This window comes from Lactuca serriola, chromosome 5, assembly GCF_051521515.1.
Source record: "Lactuca serriola cultivar US96UC23 chromosome 5, Lser_US96UC23_V15, whole genome shotgun sequence".
Lineage (NCBI taxonomy): Eukaryota > Viridiplantae > Streptophyta > Magnoliopsida > Asterales > Asteraceae > Lactuca > Lactuca serriola.
This window is the reverse complement of record NC_136412.1, coordinates 89,576,276-89,589,778: the sequence shown is the minus strand read 5'-3', so window position 1 is coordinate 89,589,778 and position 13,503 is coordinate 89,576,276. Positions and strand designations below refer to the sequence as shown.

Genomic DNA, 13,503 nt, shown 5'->3' with positions numbered 1-13,503 from the left:
CTCTGATTTTCATTACTCTTGACGTTATGATTTGAGACACAACAATATGATTTTGTAATGGGATGTTTTATCGACAATGTTTTGGTAAAATGTTTATTAAATTTGTTAATTCTAAAAAAATGAAATTTTGGCCTTGAAAATTGGGTCGTTACATTAAGAGTAAATAAGATTTTCTCTTTCTCTCTCTCTCTCTCTCTCTCTCTCTCTCTATATATATATATATATATATATATATATATATATATATATATATATATATATATATATAATGACAAATATTTTTCTAGAATTTCATGTCTCTAATTAACATTGATTTTATTTCCAAAAATTAACTAGACTATGTGTTATTTTATTAACTTTGATTTTACTTAGAGTTGAATGAGTTTTTAATATGTTAGTTAAATTATGTTTTACTAGTAACTCTCACATATTGTAGTATAGAACTCTTACATAGTATAATATAGTGTAGAACTAAAACTATATATTACTTTTTGTAAAATACAAATACAATTGTATGAAATTAATCACATTAGACCATTCAAAATGGATATATATATATATATATATATATATATATATATATATATATATATATATATATATATATATATATATATATATATATATATAGACACACACAATTTATTTCATTTATTCATCATCACCTTACGTCCAACTAAATAAACTTTGAATCAACTTCAGCTAGGGGAGGAGCTATGTAGGTGCCCGGGATAGCCCGTGCTACCCCTAAAATTTTCAAGCGTAGTGGAAAATTTTTGTGAATTTTTTTCTTGTATTGTAATTTTTGGGTGGGCTTCCCCGAAAATTATGTGTGCTACCCATGACATTTCGTTCTGACTTCAGCAAAACTAAAATCAGTATAAGTGTAAAGTTAAATACAAACCTGGGCGGCTAGGGAATGAATATTCGAGCCATTTAGGGTGTTTGCGACTATAGTAAGATAAAAGTCGGTGATAAGTGAGAGTTATGTCTAACTTTCCTGTTAGCAAGTAGCCAACACTTGCGATCAAAAAAACATCACAAGTGAATGCAAATGGTGTAAAAAGAGCAGGTAAATGAACAAAAATGAACGATGATGCCACTTGGATGTATGACGTTTTCCATTTTTGGCCAAAAAAATGGTTCCTGGTTCTTGGGATCACCAATGCGAAAATCTGAGGGTGTTACTAATAAGTTTGTCATATTTTTATATTTTGGAAAGTGGTTGATATGTTTCATGTGGAATGTGGGTATAAATAGCTAAATTTTAGGGATATTTATAATTATAACCACGTGATTATGGACAATTAATGTAAATGACCATATATTTTATTTATATTTCAAAGCGACCACCAATTTTGGAATTGGGCATTTTGGGTTACAGATGGTACATCACATATATTTATCTCTCACTTTCACGAAACTCTTATCAAAAAATTTCTATACTCCTTAAATCCCTAATGTTTTCTGCCATCACTATTTCAACTAATGTTCACCTTTTTATGCCAGTATAATTTGATATACTTAGTACTTTTTGTCTTTTTCATATTTTGTTGAATTTTTATAAAACAAAACCATTTTTCACAACTACTTCTGTCACTAATGCTCTTTCTCGACAGAATTGTAACACACCAAAATCCGTTGGTATATTCTTGTCGCTAAGATTTCTAACGGCTATGGCTAATTTTTAGTGACGGATTTTTCCATCGGAAATAGTAGCAGATCACCAACAAAGTATATTTTGCAACAGATTACCGACGAAAAAATTTACTAAGAGATTACCAATGGAATCTGAAATAACTTACTAATGAATTACCAACGGAATTTAGAATAACTTACTAACAGATTACCGACGGAATCTCGAAACTACAATTTCTTTTTGACAGATTAGCGACAGATTTTGGCATTATAAAAAAATTTACATATTAATGAAGAAATTAAGAAGTAAAAATAATTACATATTCAACACATAATATTTTTTAAACATACATCAAATCTATATTTTTAAACCAACAATTATAAAGGTAAACCCATAAATTTCAATCATTTGACATACTAATCTATAAATTTCTATCCACATTGTTGAATACCACAAATTTCAATCCATATTGTCAGATATTGTCAGCAACCAATAGAGAATTCCTTCTTTGATTGTTTGTGGATTCCACACCTATCATTGAGAGTTGTTAGCTAGAGAGATATTTATATATTGTCAAATACCATAAATGCCCTCAAATGTTGACCATAAAGGGCTTACTTTATGTTTTTACTCATTATAGTTGCATACATTCAAATAATCATAATATAAAACATTTTCAATTTTTTCACGATTATACAAAATACTTTATGTTTTTATTCATAATAGCAATGTACTTTTGCCATAATTCCCAATTACAACTTGTATGAAAGTATGATGCTATTTCACACAATTAACCCTTAAAAACGTCGAATTATTTCACTATTACAAAACAGCCCCTTATCATCTCAAAAAATCTCTGTTATAAAGCTTCCCTAGAATTGAGTCGCCTTTGCTTTTTTTCAATTACATTTTTTTGTAGCCTTTTGTGAGTAAAGTAGTTTCACAATTGACCCATTGTGAAATAAGTGTTCAAAAGGTTAAAAAGATGGTCAATTTGATAAATGAGACCACCCACTTTGATAAATATACCATACCTTTTGTCCTGTTTCCTTTTTCAATTATATTTGCTTTAAACTTTAGAAAGCCAAGACGATTTCCAAACGTGTCAACCCGCCATATCAAAAAGTATAGTATCAAATTGTTAAAAGAAATTGACTGATTATTGATGAACAAGAAGTTTGAAGAGAATACATAAATAAGGACTTGTTTTAGAAACAAAAATCCATCCACAAGGAGTCCTCTTGAATAAATATTTGTGGCATATCTACTAATTCATGCTAATTATCCATTAATTAAATGGAATCATTTATTTGTGATTAAAAGCGATGCAGTTTCTTTGTTTTTTTCCATTAAAAAACCATTTATATGCAACTCTTTTTATTAATCAATCATCATAATAATCATAATATATACTAATAATAACGATAATAATAACAATGCTATAGCAACATGAAGGACTTGATTTTAATAACAGGGAGGACCAAAAAGTTACAAGGACCTCAAATGAGGACCAAAAATGTAATTTACTGTTTGATACATTATGGTAAAAGTAATAAATACTAATACATTATCTTAAATTAAAGGTTCAAAATCAAAAAGCCTCACCTGTGTAAAGTTAATAACTAATAAGTATTAATATTTTAATTGTTCCATGGTATATTTATGTTTACCTAACCATTGTGCCCATTCTGAAATTATATTAGAGAATAGAAATGCCTATTGGAGGTTTTCTTTTCCTTTTTCATCATACAAAACATCTTCATACTTTTGTACCTAAAACACAAAGATTAGATACCCATGATAATATAGTAGTCTATATTGTGATGAAAATTGAAAAGGAAATTGGGAGATGGAATCATGAAAGCACCTTTAACCGGTTAGGCTTGTTGTCATCGTTATTCCCAAGTAGAGGTTCATGTAGTTCATCCAAATTTGCACCTATTAAATGCTCATGTTTTCTTTACCACCGACATCTCCATGATGGAGTCTTCTCCCTATCGCTCGTGATGTCATTAGTCCTAGAATGTTTAATTTGTCATACGCATGTTCATATTTTATCAAGAAACCACGTTTTTAAGTTCAAATTTGATATGCTCAGAAGCTATGCAGAACTAGATTCATAATCTTTGAGTTCTGAAGTCAAACCACATCCCCAATTCAAATTTGAAGCGGACTATGAGGAATTACCGGTAATTATACTTTAGTTGAAGATCTAGAGCAACTCATACGATTACGTAATATAGTACACATGACCTAAATATTCAGGTAATGAAACAAACCTGTAATTGATGAATGTCTGTAAGATTGACTGATGTCGGTGAAACGGAAGCAATCGTCGGTGGCAGATGGTGGCTTTGGTGCAACGGAACGTCGAATAGGAGGCGGACATGAGGCAAACACTTAGGTAGTGTTTGTTTTTTGTCTGCAGATCTGCGTGGCCTCTTCTGTCTGCGCCGCGCAGACATTAGCCTTCGCAGACTGTTTGTTTGTTTGAAGACTGCAGACCTAAAAATGTATGCGCGCCCTCTTTTTGGCGCAGATGTGGACCAGAGACTTCTAACATCTTCAGATATCTTCTAGCTTAAAAAAACATATATATCTTTATTTTTTTAAGTTTTTTTTTTAATTTATAATTTTTCTAACTTTATTAATGATAAACAATTTGAAAAAAAAAATTACAAAACATGAAATTAAAAATGTTCGACGATACAAACATGATATTTTTGACAAATTTATAAATAAAGATTTATTATAATAATAGTCGTTCAAGTTGTTTATATAAATATGAAAAAAAAAATCATAATATATTCTTACATTTTTTTTGCCAAATTTTATAAAACATTATTTAATACAGTATCGTCAATTTCTCGAGAAAATATTTATGGTACGTTTTTAATTGATTTAATTGAAAAAATCGAAGTTTATTTCCATTCATTTATGTATCAAATTCTTTGATTACTAATTATAATGTTTAATTATAACTTGCAACCAAAGTTGTTGGTTTTTATCAAATATATACATTAATTCATATCATTTATATTTTTATTTTTTATACAATAATACATAAAAGTTGATCTAGATTCGTTAATTATTTATAATAAAATCATAAAAATATTAAAAAAAATCACTTTGAAGTTTAAAAAAATCAGTTTAGTTTAGTATCCTGCAGATGTTAAAAAAACAAACAGTCTTCTTTTTTCAGACTGCAGACGTTTGGTCCACCTCTTCTACTGCAGAGGTCTACAGATGTGGTCCGCAGACTGCAGACATTTTGCCTCAGAAAAAACAAACAACACCTTAGGTTAAGCCGATATACACCCCCCTTAAACAACCTTCTATTTGTATATTTACCAAAATGCCCCACATTTTATTAATAATAATAAAAAGTGTTTATTTTACCAACAAAATAGCAACCGAATTACGAATTTGTTGTTTACCGTCGGTATTTTGTAACGGATTACCGACGGAGTTTATTCTGTTGCCAAACAGTCGCAATACCGTCACTAATATCCTAACTATTCGTCCGTCGGAAATCCGTCTGTATTCCGTTCCTGTTCCCAACAGATTATTTCCATCGCTAAAATTTTGTCGATAATGCCCAATTTTCTAATAGTGTTTTGATATTTCAAATTTATTCTTCAGATTTCAAAAATATTCCTGAATTTCATAATATATCTTTTTTTTTCTTTATACGCAATGTTTAGCTCGAAGTCGAAATCCAAAATATAACTTTTTTGTAGAAATATATTTATGATATGACAAATTTAGTTCGGAACAAAATTACTATAATATGAAATGCAAACACGACGGTCATTTTGATAAATCCAGAAAAAAAAAAAAAAAAAAAAAAAAAGAGAACTCTGTTATATTCTCCAAAAATCTATGGTATTTTTATGATTATCTCTAGACTTTAGGATACAACTAAGGAAGATTCTCCATTTTACAGGGGTTGGAAGGTATTGGTCGACGATAACATGCAGAACAAACATTTCCAGCTACTATTGTTTTGAGAATGTGATTCAAGAAACAAATACGAGTACTTAATCAATCTTAACTTATTTGCAGGTTCAAATTAAATTAAAATTATAAATATGTCAATTCGTTAAAGTTTTTTGATCAAACTTTGAATATTAAAATATTCTTAAAAAATATAAAAAATTTTATTGCAACAACGAAAAGTATCAAAATGGTTAAAAAAAATGAAGGATTAAATTGACAAAAAAAAAAAAAAAAAAAAAAAAAACATAAAAGTTTACTATCGATAAGGAACAAAGTTTTAATAATAATAATAATCATCCATTCATGTCTTTCTCCTCCCCGCTCCGGTCAACCCATGAGTTTTGTCAGAGGGTAAAAAGGTAAATTAAATGAGTATATTAGTATATTACAAAGAAAAACAAACTTCCACTTATATATTCAGTCAACACTGATAAGCAATGTCAGTCAATCAAGTACCGAAATTATTGTTTTGCTCCACTCTTTATGCAGATTACGTCACACAAAAGTTCTCTAGAACATAAATATAAAATAGAAGATACTCAGATAGAATTAATAAAAGAAAGAAGAACCGACCAGAATTAGAATCATGACAAGTGCAAAGATAACCTTTGCAACTTCTGTCCTGTACATAGCTCCCAAAACCCTTAAAAGAATTTGATCTTGAAATAAGCTTTTCAAGGGCTTCAAAACTGACTTCGTCGTTTAAGCTTGCAAAGTTGAGACTTCTAGTGAGGTTATGCTTTCTGGGAAGCAACTTAACCAATGTCCACCAAGATCATCAATTCCATTTTTTTGAATATCAAGCTCTGTCGTATTCCTACAAGAAATTGTTTCGTTTATTTCTATTAGAATATTGTTTGTTAAGAACAAAAATTTTAAACACCTGATAAATTATTCATTTTTGCAATCAATCAAAAAGTGAAGTTACAATTCCAATTGGATACAACATGTGAAGTTGGGAAAATGACTCTTGAGGGTAATTAACTTTTGCGTTTGTACTCATTTGGTCCCTTTTCTTTTTTTTGTATTCAATATACCATCGAACTTGTTGTTGGTGTTTACCATAGCCATTTTGACCGGCTTTTGACCTATGATAGCCGGTCAAAGGGTTATGGTGAACACAGACAACAAGTTCGATGGTATATTGAGTACAAAAAAAAGGAAAGGGACCAAATGAGAACAAACGCAACAGTTGGTTACCCTCCTGATTCATTTTCCCTTTACTCATTTACAACAAATCTCATATCATCTCCTACTGATATTAATGACTTTTATGAGATTTATTCTTACTTCTCTTCAAAACATAACCTACGAAAGGACATTGTTCATACATGTATAACTTTGTAATGCACTTGAATATTTATTAGGGGAATCTTGACTAAGCGAGCGCATTTCATGACTACATTTACATTTCCAATCAAATGATTTATCGTATCATGGATTCTAAACAAGTCTACAAACGAGTGGAATCACAAGTGCTATGATTTTTGAGTTTATTTAGCTTTAAGATCGAACTCATGGGATAAGATACAATATCAATATGTACAATATTATGGTGTATTGTACATATTGATGTTGTATCTTATCCCATGAGTTTGATCTTAAAGCTAAGTAAACTCAAAAATCATAGCACTTGTGATTCCACTCGTTTGTAGACTTGTCTAGAATCCATGATACGATAAATCATTTGATTGGAAATGTAAATGTAGTCATGAAATGTGTCTGCTTAGTCAAGATTCCCCTAATAAATATTCAAGTGCATTACAAAGTTGTACATATATGAATAATGTCCTTTCGTAGGTTATGTTTTGAAGAGAAGCAAGAATGAATCTCATAAAAGTCATTAATATCAGTAGGAGATGATGTGAGATTTGTTGTAAATGAGTAAAGGGAAAATGAATCAGGAGGGTAACCAATTGTTGCGTTTGTTCTCATTTGGTTCCTTTTCTTTTTTTTGTACTCAATATACCATCGAACTTGTTGTCTGTGTTCACCATAACCCTTTGACCGGCTATCACAGGTCAAAAGCCGGTCAAAAGGGCTATGGTAAACACCAACAACAAGTTCGATGGTATATTGAATACAAAAAAAAGAAAAGGGACCAAATGAGTACAAACGCAAAAGTTAATTGCCCTCAAGAGTCATTTTCCCTGTGAAGTTCGGTGAAGAAGAAACATAATAATTTATTAATTTACTATTCCTAATAGAAAATGTGGCTGACAGATTTTTTTAGGTTCCTATTTTTTATACTTACCCCTGAAAATCATTGTAACCAAATTATATATATATATATATATATATATATATATATATATATATATATATATATATATATATATATATATATATATATATATATAGTAGGTTAAAACCCGTGGAACCCACGGATGCTGTTTTTGAATTGAATTTAAAAATTAATTATTTAATAAAATATTATTTCAATAATTATGATAACTTATAAATTGTAATATTGAATATTTCAATAAATTTTTTTATTTGTAAGTATTTAATTACAAAGTAAATGAGAAGTATTTAATTCGGAATGAAGATTTTTGAAAACTCTTTTTTTTTATGCATGATTCTTGTTGGACATATGCAGATGATACATTACCAATTTGTGTAATGAAATTCACATAAAATACAACAATACGTAATTATAAAAAAATACAGTAATATGATGAATTAAGTGTGATTTGCTAAAATTGAATAAAACGACGTTACAAAAAAGTTGGCTACAAATTTCGAAAAAGTTCCTTATAAACAACATTGGAAGTTTTATTTGTGAGTTTGCCATCTTTATCTAAAATTAATAATTTTAATCCCTCTCTGCTCTGAAAAAACTGGATCTTTCAGAAACAAACCAACCTTTGATAACGATTGTCCTTGACTTTTATTAATAGTCATTACAAAACATGCGGGCAAAGGAAACTGCCTTCTTGTGAATTTGAAGGGAATCTTTTTTTTTGATGGAGTTAAAGACATTCTTGGAATAAAAGTCCGATTTCCAATTTAGTTCCAATTATTATACGCGCTCAATAACACATTTGCCCAATGATAACACCTGTAGTCTTGTGCCATTACATAAGTTGTTTTTCTTATCAATATTTCTCAGTAACATTACTGGAACACCAATTTTTAAAACTAACTTATGATTTGGTAAACCGGATACTTTGAGACCATTTAATACATCAGGAGAGTATAGATTTGCATCAAATTGATCATGGAGAAATTCAGATTCACATATGCTGTCTGAACTTAAATATTCAACTTCATCTCCTGGAAACTTCTTAAGCAAACGATCGTTTATTTCCTGGACAACTTCATTTTTCGGAGCAAGTATCGCTCTTTCTTGGAAATAATTTATATCGCTATAGTTCTCTAAAATTGAAGGATATACAAACTCAATTAAGGAACCTATAGGATCATATGAATCGTTAATGAGAATATCATCCAGAATATCGATAATCGTTTCACCGTCGTTCGGACCACCAAGTTTTCCTTCTCCTATATCCAACAACCAATTTGCAAAATCTCTTATTTTTCCTAGATCTGATTGATCCCTTCCAACAGTTAGCCTCATGTTTTTTGTTAATCTATGGACTTTGCAATGTTCCCATAAATATGAAGAACTCAAAGAAGCATTTACAATGTTCTGTCTACTGCCACCCGGAACAACAAGTAGAATCTGTCTAAAATCTCCTCCAAAGACAATAACTTTCCCTCCAAATGGAATATTCGAGATTGTTAAATTTACGCACCTTAATAAATCCTTCAAAGTTCGATCTAAAGCTTCAAATGCATGCTTATGGACCATAGGTGCTTCATCCCAAATTATTAAAGAGGTTTTTCTTATTAAGCTTGTCAACTCACCGTCTGGATTTATGTTACAAAAAGAATCCTCTGTAAGCTCAAATGGAATTATAAATCGAGAGTGTGCTGTTCTACCACCAGGCAATAATAAGGAAGCAATACCGCTTGAAGCAACATTTAATACAATATTTCCTTCAGATCTAATTGCTGCATATATTGTTTTCCATAAAAAAGTTTTACCCGTTCCACCATAACCGTAAACAAAGAAGACACCTCCTTTATTTTCTTGAATAACACTCATGATGTTTAGGAAAATATTACGTTGCTCATTTGTTAATGCAAGAAACATACGATCATAGTCATTCTTTATCACGGGAACGTCGTAATCTAGCTCCTCGGTGATAAGCCGATTGTTTGAGGAAGAAACGGATTCAACATCTGGGTATGACATGTTTTTGAAGTTTTTGAGTGTAGAGTTGTTTCGAAGTAAAATTTGTTGTATTCAAAAACAAAGTTAAGTTCTTAAGTTCATCTACTTCGAGTGACAATTCTGCACGAAAATATTAAATAATTAATAAAATATGTCGTCGATATTTAATAATTTTATTAATAATGATTTAATGGTTGTTGAATAATAAAAATAAATTAATTTTAAAAAAATAAGAAAAAATGTTATACCTGCAGACTTAAATCTTTGTCGTTGTCTATATAGAATTCCATCTGCCAAATATTCCCATGTATTTTCCCAAACGACCTCTGGTTTTGACATACTATTACACATCAACAATGTAGCAAATAAAAAGCGTAGATAAAAACCAGATCCAGAATGACTTGCTTCTTTAATTGCATCAATGTATTCCTTGTCATCATCTAATAGCCCGAGTGCATAACAAGCATCTCTAAAAGAAGAATGTGTTTGACCATTTACCGTGCGAATATCATCAAATGATGTTGGTCCTTTTACTTTATTTAAAAGAATCCTTAAGAAATATGCTTCACCTAGTTTAGGTGAAACAAAATGAATTCTACCGATGGCTTTTCCTACTTTCCTTCGCTTCCAAAACCGACCATTTAATATCCAAACAAACTTTGTAGGGAATTCAACATATGTGAGTTTTCGTGCTTCACTGTTGATTGCATTAGATTCCATCCAAGCTGTGAACTTTGAAGCTGCAACAGAAGGTTTGTCAAGAACATCATCAATATCATCGTCTTCGCCATATACAATCTGTTGTTGATTAGGAAGATGAAAAGGTAGTCTGACAACAGAAGGATATCTGCAATGAACATCATATGTAAAAATTCTCCATGATGCTTGACATGCTGATAAATATCTACAATCATAATATTCAGCTATTTCATCGACCGCATCATTATTTTCACATTCATTGTTGGTTGGTACAACAGCAACTGTAGCTCTATCAGGACCCTTATTTATGTATTTAAACAAATACTTTATAGAAGATCCCTGATTGCACCATTCAATATTAATATGTGTCTGATATCTTTTCAATAGATATTTGTTGTATGGAACAACATTTCTATTATCCAACCTTACACCTGATTTTTCTACAAAATGACCATCGTTTCTTCGCGTATATAACGGAAAACCATTCTGATCAACAGACGAATGATTACTGAATTGTTTTGGGAAGTTTTTAGAGCACCTTTTATCCACCATGCATGGACAATTCATATTTTCAGCTCCACATGGACCATGAACCATAAACTCATTTACAAGTGAATACAATTCAGGATCGTCGATTCTGTCTGGTATCTCTGCTGAAATTATCGGATCGATAAGTTCAACAGTTGGTAGCTTGTTGTCAGATTTTTTGCATTGTGCATTTGTACACTCGACAACCATAGTTTCTGAAATTCCCTCAGGGTTGGTATACGAATGATTGGCTTTGGGAACAGGGATTATTTTTTTTCCACATTTTTTGCATGCTTCATAATACCATGGTAGATTCTGCCTTATATTAACAATGGAAGCAACTAATAAAAACTTCATTTCCTGTATCATATCAAATGTAAAACTCATTAAAATAAATTATGCAAAAATAAAATGTAAAACATATCAAATAATGCAATATACCTTAATTGGTTCAGTGATCTCACAGACTGTTTTTAATGGAAAATTGCCCTTAAAGTCATCTGTATATGAAGAAGAGTAGCTTTGAAGTGTAGTTATGCTTTTTTCAGTTATACCGAAATTGTCATGACATTTCAACCTGTGATGTTTAATTTAAATTCAAGAATATTAGGATTTGTGTTTTTTTAAGTTAAAATACATTATAATAAAATAAAAAACAATTGGAAACTAACTTATTTTTAAACTCATTTATTTCATAAATGTCAGAATTTATGAACAATTTCGTTACTTCAAAATGACTTTTAGCTTCACCAATACCTGTAAAAAATGTATATCCAATTAATAAAAATTATATAAAAACAGTAATTATAAACATCTATATATAAAGAGTGAATACAAACCATTCCAAATGTTTAGCTTCAAAAACTGCATCACGATAACAACACAATTAACCGTCGGGTTATTTTTTAGGTATTCTGAAATTTGATATGCTTGACTTCCAAAAATAGTAACCTTCAGATGTACATAACTAAATAAACCAAAAAATAGTATATTAATACTACTTTGTGATTAATTAAAGATAATAAATAATAAATAAATAATAAAAATATAATCTCACTCTATGTTGCTAAGAGTGAGTTTTATATAATGCTTGGATGGTACTGGATTTGAAGTTTCAAGAGGCCTAAATGACACGATATGTCCAATAACATCTACACAACAGATAACACAACATAAACTATTGAATTAAAATCGTAATATTTAAATAATAAAATTTATAACCAAGAAAACAAATGATAAAAAATGATTTTATTGATATTTTATGACTAACCAAAGAATGTGTCTCTTGGGCATGTTTGTTCTATGATAGAATTAAAGTCAACAAACATAAATCCATTGACCGGACCCGAGAAATCATCACATTTTTTTAGGATGCTTTTCCAATCCAAAGTTAAGGTCTGTTTATGACCTGTATAACTAAAACCATTAGTAACAGCAGCCATATTGGGTTTTATAACTATATAACTTTTATCTTTCTTTAAAAGATGACGAAATCTGGAGAAATTCTGATTGAAGACACGAGCATGGTATTATGTACCCTGTTTAAAAAAAAATTAAAAATTATTATGTTCATGAAACATGTCTAATATTGAATGATGAATAAAAAATATATGAAATACAACAAACCTCCTCATCCATCATGATCATTTCAATCGAACAAACTTTATTATTTCTGACAAAGTTCCAAATTTTAAGCACCTGAACCTTGATATGCGATTTTTCATCTATCTAGTCAATGTTATTTAGGTAAACCTTATTTCCTATATTCATTTTCTGCAAGAAAATTTAAACCATATAGAATTGTTAGGAAAATTAGCAACCTTTTAGAATGTACAGAACATCCTAACCAATAAGTAAAACAGAAAAATTATAAATCAACACATGACAATAACAACTGACTTAATATACTCATAAATTTTTAAATTCAATAATTCATTTTATAATAAAATGGAATACAAACAAAAACAAATAATTCATATGAAATAATGTTTTAGATTGAATAAAACTTTTTATAATAAGATGGAACACAAATATAAAATTAACATGAAAACGACAATTATACCGACAATGCCCCTGCAACATACTAACAGATAACATAACAATGAATCAACTTGGCTTATCAATTAGGATTACAATAACTGCAAATTAAAGTAAATGTAACAGCAAAACTAAAAAAGATACTAACGTAAAGAACATCCTAACTAACAATTAAAACAGAAAAATTATAAATCGGCACGTAATAATTCACTAATTTGTATTAATGAACTTGAAGCTGGATCACAACAATCATGTTAAAGAAAAAATAGTTCTCATGTTCATTAATTTTTTCGTATACATCTACATTAATACGTAAATAGACAAAGTAACAGCAAATCAAAGTAAATGTAACACCAAAAGA

At 29.7% G+C, this 13,503-nt stretch overlaps 2 protein-coding genes and 1 long non-coding RNA gene across 4 annotated transcripts; all 3 read right to left on the bottom strand.

Moving 5' to 3' along the window:
- Nucleotides 1-1,997: 1,997 nt before the first annotated feature.
- On the bottom strand, nt 1,998-4,037 carry LOC145050931 (uncharacterized). Of its 2 annotated transcripts, XR_013683442.1 has the most exons (4): nt 3,919-4,037; nt 3,507-3,657; nt 3,310-3,412; nt 1,998-2,170 (listed from the first exon to the last, which is right to left on the bottom strand). It is a non-coding gene; the product is annotated as an uncharacterized LOC145050931 (long non-coding RNA). The 2 variants fall into 2 exon arrangements; XR_013683441.1 differs by lacking the exon at nt 3,919-4,037 and having other exon boundaries at nt 3,507-3,907.
- Nucleotides 4,038-8,660: 4,623 nt separating this feature from the next.
- On the bottom strand, nt 8,661-9,899 carry LOC145049665 (ATP-dependent DNA helicase PIF1-like). The gene has a single exon (XM_078998042.1). It carries the CDS (start codon nt 9,897-9,899, stop codon nt 8,661-8,663), a length of 1,239 nt encoding a protein of 412 aa, XP_078854168.1.
- An 81-nt stretch (nt 9,900-9,980) lies between these two features.
- Nucleotides 9,981-12,547, bottom strand: LOC145049663 (uncharacterized). The gene is made up of 8 exons (XM_078998041.1): nt 12,376-12,547; nt 12,163-12,256; nt 11,945-12,072; nt 11,777-11,861; nt 11,547-11,682; nt 10,265-11,465; nt 10,127-10,218; nt 9,981-9,998 (listed from the first exon to the last, which is right to left on the bottom strand). Exons 1-8 carry the CDS (start codon nt 12,545-12,547, stop codon nt 9,981-9,983), a joined length of 1,926 nt encoding a protein of 641 aa, XP_078854167.1.
- Nucleotides 12,548-13,503: the final 956 nt, after the last annotated feature.

What these genes read in the sequence shown, in the direction of transcription:
- LOC145049665 (XM_078998042.1), bottom strand. Translation starts at nt 9,899, where the DNA reads ATGTCATACCCAGATGTTGAATCCGTTTCTTCCTCAAACAATCGGCTT.
- LOC145049663 (XM_078998041.1), bottom strand. Translation starts at nt 12,547, where the DNA reads ATGGCTGCTGTTACTAATGGTTTTAGTTATACAGGTCATAAACAGACC. An exon ending in CCCAAGAGACACATTCTTTG is followed by an intron (nt 12,257 to 12,375) that starts GTTAGTCATAAA and finishes TCTGTTGTGTAG; the next exon opens with ATGTTATTGGACATATCGTG. An exon ending in AGCAAGTCATTCTGGATCTG is followed by an intron (nt 10,219 to 10,264) that starts GTTTTTATCTAC and finishes GATGTGTAATAG; the next exon opens with TATGTCAAAACCAGAGGTCG.